The 14363-nt window shown below is 45.9% G+C and overlaps 1 protein-coding gene across 2 annotated transcripts in view; it reads left to right on the forward strand.

The window, feature by feature from the left end:
* Positions 1 to 903: 903 nt before the first annotated feature.
* Positions 904 to 14363, forward strand: part of LOC311343550 (dynamin-1-like) — a gene marked incomplete at both ends in the record, with an annotated part of 21416 nt that continues 7956 nt past the window's right edge. For both annotated transcript variants that reach the window (XM_084468424.1, XM_084468425.1), the window contains 16 exons: positions 904 to 1064; positions 2387 to 2460; positions 4502 to 4651; positions 4794 to 4997; positions 5428 to 5526; positions 6245 to 6405; positions 6829 to 6971; positions 7543 to 7678; positions 7810 to 7877; positions 8186 to 8324; positions 8466 to 8552; positions 9164 to 9234; positions 9564 to 9615; positions 10831 to 10842; positions 11963 to 12076; positions 12338 to 12447. In XM_084468424.1, coding sequence (XP_084324550.1) covers positions 904 to 1064; positions 2387 to 2460; positions 4502 to 4651; positions 4794 to 4997; positions 5428 to 5526; positions 6245 to 6405; positions 6829 to 6971; positions 7543 to 7678; positions 7810 to 7877; positions 8186 to 8324; positions 8466 to 8552; positions 9164 to 9234; positions 9564 to 9615; positions 10831 to 10842; positions 11963 to 12076; positions 12338 to 12447 — 1781 coding nt within the window. The remainder of the gene's footprint in view (positions 1065 to 2386; positions 2461 to 4501; positions 4652 to 4793; positions 4998 to 5427; positions 5527 to 6244; positions 6406 to 6828; positions 6972 to 7542; positions 7679 to 7809; positions 7878 to 8185; positions 8325 to 8465; positions 8553 to 9163; positions 9235 to 9563; positions 9616 to 10830; positions 10843 to 11962; positions 12077 to 12337; positions 12448 to 14363) is intronic.

Here is a 14363-nt window from a genome sequence, read left to right on the forward strand (position 1 = left end):
ACAGAATTAACACACTTTGCGTGACATGACAACAATTTTAACGTGCATACAACGTCATTATCGTGGTCTGCACAAACTTGTCATCGTGCGTGTATTCTGCTAACTGCACTGTCCATAACTGTTTTATAGGACTTAATTTGTATAGGCTAGTTCCTTATTTTTCGTTGATTTAGTGGGCTCGTTTGTGGGAAGTTGCGAATGAGTTTCACGGAGACCGCCGGCACTCAACAGCCAATCACCGTACTGACCACGAGAATCGACGTAAGGGGGCGTTAGGGGGCGTTACTCTTAGTTCACTCTTAGTGATTTATCCTTAGTATGAGTAGGTCTCAGCGGCTTTGTGAATAACCTTTAAGAAAAAACTCGTACGTAAAATGTTTTAGCGCGAGTTAGGAGCACTCCTAGCGGTAAGATAAAAAGCTTTGTGAATACGGCCCCTGATGAGTAGCAGAAATTGACAGAACACCTGCCTCTGTTTTGGCGCCCCCTAGTGGCGCGGTCGTCAACCCTGCAGTTACACAGCGCCAGATGAGCTCCCCTCCCCTACCGCTGCCGTAGAGGAGAGCAGAGGAAGCCGAGTCCCGGTGGTGAAACAGGCGTCTTTCAACACAACGGAGGCCTCATCTAAGTGAAGGTCATCCCAGAGGAGCGGCCGTAGCATTTTTATCAAACCGAGCGTCTATCCCGGAGGTGGAAGAAGGCAGTCGTGACATCCGACATCCGAGCCCCGTGGGCAGCTTTCCCTGCAGAGAAGACGAGCTGCGCCTCTATCCCTCTTGCATCCATCTCCAGCTCTCTCTCTACCTAGTAGCCTACCTATAGGCCTCTATCTTTTTCGGAGGGGGATTTGGTTTGTGCATTGGATTTGACTGGTAGATTACGATCAGACGTCCGATCGCCGCGATGGGGAACCGGGGGATGGAGGATCTGATCCCGCTCGTTAACCGAATGCAGGATGCCTTCTCGTCCATCGGGCAGAACTCGGACATGGACCTGCCGCAGATCGCCGTGGTGGGCGGCCAGAGCGCAGGGAAGAGCTCCGTGCTGGAGAATTTCGTCGGAAGGTGAGCGAGATCTATGTATGTCCGTCCCTGTCCCCCCCTGCCGCTGGGTCGGTATCTGACGTTTAGTGCGGTACCTGCTGCTGCCTCCACATACAGCTGGTTTTAATCTGGTTTATATACGGACAAATCCCAATCAAATAATGACATGGATATAAAAAAAAAGGTCCGGATCCAAAGTCGACCATGTGGAGGTTCAATGAAACCCAACCACCATCGCTGGCTTTAGCGGAATTATCATTCGATTAATAAGGAGGATTGTTGCATCCTGGTGGTAAATTCAACTCCGCGCAGCAGCATCCGTGGGGCTGCTGCTGTGTGTGGGACGAGTGTCGCTTGTGTGAAGGCACGATTAGGGAGAGGAGGCCAAACGCCTTCTGCAGAGCTTGTTGGTATACCAGCAGGTTGTTGAAGACACAAATTCACATGAAGATGGTTATTATCAGCATAACTAATCAACATCCACTTCATCACAACCGTTTCTTAACAAACTGCATCTCGTGATGCGAATTTTATAGCCGCCACAAGGCAGGAGACGCCAGCAGTCCCTCTCACTCCTTGTCACGCTCTCTGTGATTCAGAGAGATAAAACGAGAGAGAGACACACACACACACACACACACACACACACACACACACACACACACACACACACACACACACACACACACACACACACACACACACACACACACACACACGCTCGCAGAGAAATACACACACTCAATCAGTGGCTCTCGAGCAGCTCTCCCCACCCCCTCTTACCCTCCTACGCGGTGAATCGATCCGCTATCAGCATGACTATTACTCTACACGCGACTGGAGTTGAATTTCGACTTAATTTGCTTTATCTGTGATGCACTTCGTTGCTTCTGTTGTGGTCTGATGAGTGTATTTAGCAGTCTGTTGAATGTAGTCCTGCACAATTTAACAATTCCTTGTCCCCTCAAATCAGCCCTGGTTGTATTAATTATATACAACATACCTACAATAAACAATCAAATGTCAAACAGTCAAAAGACAAAATTAACAATCAGTCATTGTACTCTCCTCTCTTCTCTCTGCTCTTCTCCTCTCTCCTCCTATTCTCTCTCCCCTCTCTCTACCATACTCTCCTCTTCCCTTCCCTCCTTCCCATCCCCCTTTCCCATCTCATCTCGCCTCCTCTCCCCTCTCATCCTATCTCCTCACCATTCTGCGCTCCTCTCCACCTCTCTCTCCTCCTCTCTCCTCATCCCCTATGCCCTCTCCTCTCTCCTCTCACCCTATGCCCTCTCCTCTCATCCTATCTCCTTTCCTCTCTCCTCTCCCCCCTCCCCTCTCAGGGACTTCCTGCCCCGTGGGTCTGGGATCGTCACTCGCCGCCCCCTGGTGCTGCAGCTCATCAACTGTCCTACAGGTGAGCCAATCAGAGTGCCTGGTGGCTGTGGTGGGCGGGGTAAGAAGACCCTGAATGGAATTTAAAACCCCTGAACCCCCTTAAAAAAATGTGCTGCATTCCAATGATCTAATATCGTGATTTGCCTGGCACTTCCTGCTAAGTCTCCAGATGTTTTCCTATATCTTCATTGGATCCACTGTAACAATTGTCAAATGCTTGACAAGAAGATTATGTGGCTGCCCAATCGTCTTCGACCCGAGGTTACATTGGTGTATCGTAGCAGGCAGTGTTTAAAGGATTCTTTGATGTGTGTCATGTGACATTTAAATTAGTGCTGCAACGATTCGTCGACATTGTCGACAAAAATCGATCATAGAAATAGTCGACAATGAATTCCATTGTCGACAATTGTCGCCAGACGTGTTTTTCCAACGGAGTGAGGCATCTCACTTCATTACAATCTCTGCCGAGAGTCGCACATGCGCAATAGCATCTCTGCCGAGTTAAGTAGTAACGTTTGGATACGGCGAATAAAAAATTCAAGGTTTGCAAAGCAGACCTTGCACCTCGGTGATGCAACATTTAAAGAGAAAGCACGTCGGACAGTTGATCGAAACGGAGTCTGACTCGCCTCGGTAAGATTAAAGTAACATTAAAGCCAATGCGCTTTTTTTTTCTCCAAATAAAATGATTATCTCGTCGTATAACCGCGCCCGCGGTGTGGAAACCGTGTGCTTAAATCCTTCCCAGCGCTTCATCCGAGCAGTGTTTGTAATAACGCCGTTTAAAACGTTAGGTAACGCCATTTAAAACAACGGCGTTAGGTAACGCCGTTTAAAACAACGGCGTTAGGTAACGCCGTTATTTTTTCAGTAACGGGGTAATACTGGTATTACTGTTACTGACAGTTTTATGCGGTGTGTTACTATGAATTGATTGAATAAACTGTGTGATCCGAACGCACCCCTGGCTGCACACACAAACTGCTTGTGAGGAGACCGGGTTTAACAAAGAGATAAGCGATTATGATTGGCTAAGGCAGAGTCGTGTTTCATGGTAGCCAATCGGAGCCAATGTTTTTACACACAAGCCAGGATAGCCAGGATACGCGTGCCACCCGCACACGCAAACACCAAACAGAGTCGAAGAAGCAGCAGAGATAGCGAGTCCGGAGCAATCCGATGAAAATTTGGCATTTTCAAGGTGGAGATATAAGCACTACTTCAAATTCATTGAGGTCAAAGACAAGAATGTGCATGTAAAGTGAACATTATGTCCAGGAGCAAAGACTTTGTCGACATCCGTTGTAAGCAACTCTAATTTAATGAAGCATCCCACAACGACACATGCATCTACAAAGCTACTTTTTTTTTTTTTTTTTACAGTAACGCAAATAATTACTTTCCCTGGTAACTAATTACTTATTATGGAGTAATTCAGTTACTAACTCAGTTATATATATTGAATAAAATATGCATTTTTCATTGAAGTACCCATCTTTCTTGTGTTTATTATCATTTGCTACATAATTAAAGCAACCTCATGCTAAATTTAAGAAAAAAATTATAATTATTAGATTAGTCGACTAATCGTTTCAATAGTCGGTGACTAGTCGACTATTAAAATAGTCGTTAGTTGCAGCCCTAATTTAAATATAATGTAACATAACTATCCAAGTCTGAAGATGGGGATGGTTCAGATCCTCGACAGCGGAAGTCACTTTAAGTGATAGCTCAGCTGTCCCAATCTGTACTAATTCCACATCATTCTTTTATCGCCACACTGGTGGTGCTCAGAGCTCGATTGATCAAACCTCAGCATGAGCAACTGGAAATCCTTTTGAAATAAGCTCTGGCCCCACTGTTAACGCCTTCACTCTCAGTAAGCAGTGTTTTGCATCATGCTTAATCAGCAGGTGACTTAATTACCACATTAGCCAATCAGAGGTGGTGCCTGCAGTAGCTCGTGTTAACCTGTAGGGGGAGTCGTCTGTACCGGTGGTGCTGGGGGTTGGGTTGTAATGCAGCCTTGTGGTTCGGATGGTGTGTTTGTGTGGCAGAATACGCTGAGTTTCTGCACTGCAAGGGGAAGAAGTTTGTGGACTTCGATGAGGTGCGGCAGGAGATCGAGGCGGAGACGGACCGCATCACCGGACAAAACAAAGGAATTAGCCCAGTACCCATCAACCTGAGGGTGTACTCACCTAATGGTAACACACACACACACACACACACACACACACACACACACACACACACACACACACACACACACACACACACACACACACACACACACACACACACACAGACACACACACTTCAAAACGGGGGTCTTCTCTCCTCCTTCAGTGCTGAACCTGACCCTGGTGGACCTCCCGGGAATGACCAAGGTCCCGGTGGGGGACCAGCCCGCCGACATAGAGCAGCAGATCCGGGAGATGCTGATGCAGTTCGTAACTAAGGACAACTGTCTCCTCCTGGCCGTGTCCCCGGCCAACTCTGACCTGGCCAACTCCGATGCTCTGAAGATCGCCAAGGAGGTGGACCCGCAAGGTGAGGGATGTCTATGTGGGCGTCATAGACGTGTGTGTGTACTCTGTGGGTTCATCTGACACTCTCATCACATTGTTTGTTAAGTTCTAGTGCTGCTCTGTGCTTTCTGCTGCAGGGACACACACATTTCCTATCTGGGAATTAATCGTCATCTTATTTGGTCTTATCTTATCTTATCTGAATCCATGTTTTATTTACTTGTTGTTGTTGTTGTGTTTGAATCACGGATCCTTCTCTCTGGGTAATCATTTACCTGTTTGGATGTGTAGCACTTTGTATCAAAAGGGGCTGTATAGCTGTTATAGTCCTTGTGATTTATATCTAAATAACTCCATCCGTGGGCTAGATAACCATCGATGCAACCTGGGATGGAGAAGAGAGGAGTGAAGCTGATTGTGTGTGTTGTTTTTACGTGTGTGTGTGCGTGAAGGACAACGGACCATCGGAGTGATCACTAAGCTGGACCTGATGGACGAGGGGACGGACGCCAGGGACATCCTGGAGAACAAGCTGTTACCTTTAAGGCGTGGTAAGACAGACAGACAGGGGAGCAGACAGACAGCAAGACAGAAAGAGACATGATGAATCATTCTGTGTTCGGTAGACTTTACTGTCCGTGAGAATAAGTCTTATTTATCAGGGATTGTATGTTTGTATGATCACTTGTTAAATGAGATGGATATTGTTTTATTAAACCAGTCCAACGTGCTAATCATTTATTCAATGCGGCAATCTCAAGCAGCGCTATCACTCTTCATGTTCAGCAGGTGTGAAGAGCTGCCTGCTGTTTGATTTGAGCATTCGTACCAAGGAGTGGTTTTTGAGTGTACCTGTGTAATCATACAAAGCTGTAGTGTCTATCAACCCAAAAATACATGAACACAGATGAGTGTTATCGTCATGAGACCATACGGTTCTGTACGGCTCCAGAAGCTGAACGGGGAACCATCACACTGGGCTATTTTCTAATACAAGAGACTGCTGCATACGCGTGTTGTGAAAGAAGTCACGTCTGCAACATCAACAACATTATGCTGAGAAGTTGGCCCATTGGAAGTTGGCCCATTGGACCAGTGGAGAATCCAACCTCCCTGTGTTTTTACCATGGAAACTGAGATGATGTTGCAGACTGTGTTAGTTCCCAGCCTGCATGTGAAGCAGTACTGTCTCCTATTAGAAAACCGCCAAGCGTGGCAGCTGGTCTTTGAGTGGCAGCTACATTGTGCCTCTGGCCCCGCCCCCGACAGGCTACATCGGCGTGGTGAACCGCAGTCAGAAGGACATTGACGGGAAGAAGGACATCAATGCCGCCCTGCAGGCCGAGAGGAAGTTCTTCCTGTCCCACCCCTCATACCGCCACCTAGCGGAGCGCATGGGTACTGCATACCTGCAGAAGGTCCTCAACCAGGTACACACACACAAACGCACACAGGAGATGCACGCACACACACACACACACACACACACACACAAACACACGCAGACAACTGACAAACACGCATGCACACACGCAGGCACACAGGTCTCAAGTCTCTTACAAACACACACACCACACACATGTGTCACACACACACACACACACACCCCACAGACACACATGGCACACACACATGGCACACACATCTCACACATTAATACACACACACGGCACACCTGTCACATTCAAACACACACACACACACACGCAAACACAAATACACACACAATCACACCTATGATTTGTTTTATTCTCTCATGCTGATGATGATACCCTAGCAACAGTGGTTCCCGATCAACAGTCTCCCATAGCAACAGCATGACTACAACAGTATCCTGTTTTCTTCCTCCCTAGCAACTGACGAACCACATCCGGGACACCCTGCCGGCCCTGCGGTGCAAGCTGCAGAGCCAGCTGCTGAGCATCGAGAAGGAGGTGGAGGAGTACAAGAACTTCAGACCCGACGACCCCAGCCGCAAGACCAAAGCTCTCCTACAGTTAGTACACACACACGCACACACACACAGACACACACACACACGCGCACGCATGCACACACACACACGCACACGCAGACACACACACACACACTCGCACAGACACACACACACGCACGCACGCACGCACAGATATACACACACACACAAACACACACACTTGCACACACACACACACACACACAAAACAGCACATACACAGATATGCAGACACACACATGCACAAACACACACACACACACGCACACGCGTATGGATACACACACAGATACACACACACACACACTTGCACACACACATGGACAAATGTGCACGGACACACACACACACACACACACACACACACACACACACACACACACACACACAAACAGCACATGCACAGATATGCAGACACACACATGTCCAAACACACGCGTGTGCACACAAACACACACACATGCAAGCATACGCACACACACACACATACACACATACATTACATTCTTTTAAAACATTTTCACTTTTTAAAACTAAAATGTTTTGAAACAACCATTGATCCCTAACAACCGGCCTGCGTCCCGTCTGTCAGGATGGTGCAGCAGTTTGCCGTGGACTTTGAGAAGCGCATCGAGGGCTCAGGAGACCAGATCGACACCTACGAGCTGTCTGGGGGCGCCAAGATCAACCGCGTCTTCCACGAGCGCTTCCCCTTCGACCTGGTTAAGGTACACACGCACGCACGCACGCACGCACGCACGCACCGTGTCCTGAGACTTGATCTATAACTAGTGCTCTCTATATTTATCAATACATGTAACATACAACCATGGTAATATCAGTGTGTGTGTGTGTGTAGCTGGAGTGCGATGAGAAGACTCTCAGGAAGGAGATCAGCTACGCCATCAAGAACATCCATGGAATCAGGTTATTTCCTCCTTCATCTTTCTCTGTTTCCTGTTTTATCTTCCATCATCTTCCATAATCTCTGATGAAACTAATACTCCCTCCAACTTCTCTCCTTTCCTCTCCTCTCCTTTCCTCTCATCTCATCTCCTCTCCCATCCCCGCCTCTCCTCTCCCCTCCTCTCTTCTCCTCTATCCCCCTCTCCTCTCCTCCCCTCCCCTCCCCTCTTCTCCTCTCCCCTCTTCTCCTCTCCCCTCCTCTCCTCTCCTCCCCTCCCCTCCCCTCTTCTCCTCTCCCCTCCTCTCCTCTCCTCTCCTCTCCTCTCCAGGACGGGTCTGTTTACTCCCGACATGGCGTTTGAGACCATCGTGAAGAGGCAGATAGCTCAGATCAAGGAGCCCTGTCAGAAGTGTGTGGACATGGTCATTTCCGAGCTGGTCAACACCGTGCGACAGTGCACCCTGAAGGTATGACACGGAAGCCCCTCCTGTCAAAGTGATCCAAGGATTGTTTCATGATTGAATGATTCAGGGCAAAAGGATGTCGTACAGCTCGAGTGGTACAAAGGCCCCAGAGGAGGACACACTTTGTTTTGTGTGTGTCTGCAGCTGGCCCAGTACCCCATGCTGAGGGAGGAGATGGAGAGGATCGTCACACAACACATCAGAGACCGAGAGAGTCGCACCAAAGATCAGGTCAGAGTCCCACCGAAACCCAGGTCAGAGTCCCCCCAAAACACAGGTCAGAGTCCCCCCAAAACACAGGTCAGAGTCCCCCCAAAACCCAGGTCAGAGTCCCAGCAAAACACAGGTCAGAGTCCCCCCAAAACCCAGGTCAGAGTCCCAACAAAACACAGGTCAGAGTCCCCCCAAAACCCAGGTCAGAGTCCCCCCAAAACCCAGGTCAGAGTCCCACCAAAACACAGGTCAGAGTCCCACCAAAACACAGGTCAGAGTCCCACCAAAACACAGGTCAGAGTCCCACCAAAACACAGGTCAGAGTCCCACCAAAACACAGGTCAGAGTCCCACCAAAACCCAGGTCAGAGTCCCACCAAAACCCAGGTCAGAGTCCCACCAAAACCCAGGTCAGAGTCCCCCCAAAACACAGGTCAGAGTCCCACCAAAACACAGGTCAGAGTCCCACCAAAACACAGGTCAGAGTCCCACCAAAACACAGGCCAGAGTCCCAACAAAACCTTTGACTCACTGAATTATAAGTTGTATAGCAAAACGAAATATATTAACCCTGTCTGTCTGTCTGTCTGTCTGTCTGTCTGTCTGTCTGTCTGTCTACCTGTCTCACAGGTCATGCTTCTGATAGACATTGAGTTGTCCTACATGAACACAAACCATGAGGACTTCATTGGCTTTGCAAAGTAAGTCCCTAGCACATCTCCTCCCTCCTTCTTCTCTCCTCCTCCTCCCTGGTCTCATCTCATTTGTAGTTAGGATTTTTTTTGTATATTATCAATGCATACAAAACCCACCACAACTGTATACATATTAATTAGTAATTAATTAGTAGTTCTTTGTTAAAGTAATTAATAAATAAAGATGTAGGACTCTAGCTTCTACATCATTGTTTCTTTCTCCTTTATGATGGCTCTCTCTCTCTCTCTCTCTCTCTCGCTCTCGCTCTCGCTCTCTCTCTCTCTCTCTCTCTCTCTCTCTCTCTCTTGCTCTCGCTCTCTCTCTCTCTCTCCAGTGCTCAGCAGAAGAGTAACCAGGCGAACAAAAAGAAGGCGGCAGGTAATCAGGTGAGTCAACCTATAATTATTCATAATTAGGATATAGATCATATTCAATGATAATGTTCATCTATGAATAGCATGGTGCTAATTTGATAATCAATACGTGAACAGTAGGTGGTCTCATGAACTGCTCCTTTCCCTATTCCTTCGAGCTGTGTCTAATAGTTAGATATTGTTTCACTCGTTATCTACACCTGTAACCATAAAATATACAGTTATTATGTTGTTAGTTATGAGCTGGGTTATAAATTGAATCACTTAGTAAAGCTAAGAGTTACTATCGACAAGGCTTCCATGTTGGTCGTTTTTCTGACTTCGGCCTAGCTCAGACACCCAGAAGGAGTCAGGGACAAGCCTCCCACTCCCACATCACACCTCAGACTACAAACAAACGTGGCACTACTCCTCAGTGATAAAGGCCTATGAAGTGGTGTTTCTGTTATGTTGCCTTTTAGATCCTTACGTCAGGAAATGGCCTCTGTTCTTAATTCAACATGACTAGTATTCAGCTTTGTCTCAAGGACAGGGGAGCAGTGTCATTTTTACCCATTTGGATCCCATCTGGAATACTTGAAAGGCTTCATACTGTCTATTGTGGGCATTGAAAGGCAATACAATTTAGCAAAGTTTTGTTTTACTTCACTTCAATAATAAGTATTATTATTCAATAGTAATTTATATAATAGCAATGAAAAATGTGTTCTAAATGAAAAGTCTCTAGATAGCAGGGGTATTTCATTTAGACTCACAATGATCATAACAGACTTTGATCGATCATACGTTGTTGCACATTGTCCATATAGACAGCTGCCTCGTCACTGTTATGCTGCAGAGCTGTCATCCTCATAGGCTATTGGTTATGGATCATAAATTGGAGCACAGCACTCAGTGACTACACTTACAGTAGTGTGTTGCTGTAAGCAAGTAGAATGACGTATTTGATTACTGTACTATACTACTATATAGGTGTAGTTATGATAACATATAACATACTGTAGAATACAATATGGTCATGTAAGATCAGGATATTCCTCCACAATCCTACCTTTTTTAGCATAAGCTAATCCCTACAAGCACCCCTCTAAGGGACTTCTAAGGTGTGTTTATACATGTCTATTATAGTGCACCAAGAGGGAGTGGTCCACCTATCAGGTCCGGTTCTCTTCTGTAATGTTAATATCTATCTGTCTTTCTTTTCCCTCGGTTGTCATGGTAATCCAGGATGAGATCATGGTAAGTATTATACGTGGACTGTGTGTGTGTGTGTGTGTGTGTGTGTGTGTGTGTGTGTGTGTGTGTGTGTGTGTGTCGGTGTCGGTGTGCATGCATGCATGTGTGCATGCTCTTGCTTGTCTGTCTGGAGCAATGTGGTCTGTGAGCCTTATTATATTTATTTGTCGAGTGAAGGGGCTTGCTAATCTTTTAGCAAGTGTATACATTTAATATTTTTGTTGCTGGGTGGAGGTAAGCTCAGCTGATGATCCAGTCCACTGAGTGGACTGCCCTCAGGGAGGGAGGAAGTAAGAGGGTTGACATCAGCTATACACGTATAAGCATGTACAACACAATAGGGAGGGAGGGAGGGAGGGAGGGAGGGAAGGAGGGAGGGAGGGAGGGAGGGAGGAGGAGACAAGGTGGAAGTGCTGAATGTAAGGGTTAATTTGATACCCCCTGTCTCCTCCTACTCTGTTTCCACACCTGTGCAACAAAACTTACAATCAACCGCCACACAGGGTTATGACCTGCTCTCAGTGAGAGTTGGGATCATTGCTGGGTGTGATTTGATACCAGACTCAGAGGGGTCCCAGGTCACTTTAGGATGCTATGCTAGGCCCCCTTACAACAAACAACATCAATAACAGTATTACTGAAAACCTTGTTTGATCTTGTTTGACATAGAAGGCAGATCGTTTATTTCCATCAGAGACTAAATAAACGTTTGTTTCGGTATTGAGACCTGTTCGTGGCGCCAATTTGTCGAGGAATTATAAGGATTTCAGAAGGAGGAGGAGGGCATGAAGAACATCGGCAGAAGGTCATCAGACTGTGTGGTTAAAGGAGGGAGCCTTGACTGGCGTTGGGAGTCGTGTAGGACAGTGTGTTCAGACAGACAGGACAAGGCACTGTGTGTATCAGCGGTCACTAAAGGACCACCAGTGATCCCTGAAGGCATGTGTGTCTGTGATTATGATGTAGTATTATGGTCATGTGATAACGGGTGATCATTTGTCCACGTGCTTGTAACTAAAACTGTATCTAAATCTGTGTGTCTGCGTGTGTGTTCGGCATGGATGTGTGTGTGCGTCTGCGTGTATGTGTGTGTATGTATGTTGGTGCGTGTGTGTTTTGCTAGGTGATCCGTAAGGGATGGTTGACCATCAACAACATTGGCATCATGAAGGGCGGAGCCAAGGATTACTGGTTTGTCCTCACCGCTGAGACTCTGTCCTGGTACAAGGACGATGAGGTTTGTAAACACACACACACACACACACACACACACACACACACACACACACACACACACACACACACACACACACACACACACACACACACACCTAGGTTTCATACACATTAAATGATGTGTGTGATCCCTATAGCTGCAATCTTACTTGCAGCACCTTTAAATTAATGAAAGCGTCAGTGTCATGGTTCTGGGCAGTCTGTGGTTTGGTCACTTGTTATGACGTCACTACGCTGGTTTGCTTAACTGCGCCCCCTGCAGGAGAAGGAGAAGAAGTACATGTTGACGGTGGACAACCTGAAGCTGAAGGACATCGAGAAGAGCTTCATGTCCAGTAAACACATCTTTGCTCTCTTCAACACCGAGCAAAGGTCTGGCCCAGCTATAAATGGACTTCATCCACCTAGCAGCCATGTTGGGTCGTTGGCTGGGGAAACCCTGTATAAATCTTTGGAAACCGTGGAAACCCAACCTATTATTGTTAGTTCAGTATATCCGTAACGTCAGCCAGGAAGCAATAAGAATGCATTTCCATTGAGTTGTCATGGTTTCCAAAGATCCTAGAAGCTTTTCCCACACACTATCCAATGTGGCCGCGGGGTAAATACGGTTGATAGAGGAACGTGTGTAACGTGTGTTTATGCATTCATAGTCCAGTAGATGTATGGATGGATCTAAGCTAGTCTCATACGTGGTTTACGCAGTGGTGTAGTCTACGTGATACGCAGGTATACGCCGTATACCCATTAAGAAAGCTCCAGCATTTCCGTATGCCCACTTAGAAATGCGCAATGACAAGTATCAATTTCGATAGTGGGGGAAATTCTGTTAATTTTATGAATGAAAGTATGACAGTTCTGTCACAGAACGTACATACTTTCATTCATAAATTCAACCTGTGCGCTGTCAACCTCAGCTTGACTAATATATCATGAATCAACTCTCCTTACTACTGGCGTGCAGGTTTGAGTGACAAGTCTGATGGCCCTCCCTCGCCCCTAATTACTATTGGACATGCTATTGTTTTTACTATATACTATTGTTTTTAGCATTTAGCTTCTACCGGGAGTACACCCGGATATGTAGCATTAGCAAGCACCTAGCTTCTAGGCATATAAACGGTGGTCCCCACAGACAAACGCCCAATATATAGAACAATCATATTTCCAATCAATCATTTTAGCGCACGTGGAACAAGAAATAAACGTTTAAGCTTGACATTGTGTTTCTAGTTTAAATATTGACGTTGTGCTCTGCGACGTCCGCAATGGTTAGCTTTGTGATAGCCACGCTTGTGGCGGATTCCAAGTGTCATTGATAATAACAATAACAATAATACGTCTTAGAACAGTTGCTGATATGTTTTATTTATCTTAATTTATTATTTAAGTATTTTTGTATGGGAAACATAGCCTACATGTTTTTATTTAGTATTTTCGCATTTATTGTTTCTTATATAGGGTATTTTATTTTATTGAGTTGTAATTGTTTGACAAATTACCAACTCATTTTCTTGTCTCTAAAACTCTAAAACTTTATTGCACAGGACAGACTCAAGTATCCCGTCGTCGTCTCCTTCGCACATTAGTATTTATTTATTGATTCTTTATAGTTTATTTGATGCTAGTGCCTAATGGTGATTTTAATTTGACTGTTTAATGTCCTAGAAACTGATGACAATAGCGAGTGTTGAATAATCTCAATGACCTATGGTGGTTGTAGGCCACTGTATGCGACAGTGGGTGTGGTGGTGGTAGGACGGGTGTGGAAGAGGCTAGGAGGGAATCACAGTATACCCACTACAAAAAACTAGACCACACCACTGGGTTTACGTAACATCACTAAGACCCGTCCAACGCGTGACTTGTGTTACATACAGCAACTCACATATACATGGGACGCATCTGTCGCCTCGGTGACTCAAAGTTACAAAAACAGGTTGCTATTAGATCGCAGAATGCCCAACACTACCTGGAACAAACTAGAAAGGATATACGGCATTTCAGAATGTTAGTAAACAATAGCCGTAACGACACTTCCGGGTGGCAGAACGAGCGGCTACCACTGACCTGAAGCCATCCAGCCGGCTGTAAACACAAATAATAATAATAAATAATAATAAATAAATAACAATAAAGACTATGTCACACAGTCAACAAAACATTGTTGTTGATCTGAAGTTGAAACGATGACGAAAACTATATTAATATAATATAATATATTATATATATATATATATATATTAATGAGACGTCCTGTAGCACCCCGCAAGAAGAAAATCCTTAAT

This window comes from Micromesistius poutassou (assembly GCF_964030765.1).
Source record: "Micromesistius poutassou genome assembly, chromosome: 5".
Taxonomy (NCBI): domain Eukaryota; kingdom Metazoa; phylum Chordata; class Actinopteri; order Gadiformes; family Gadidae; genus Micromesistius; species Micromesistius poutassou.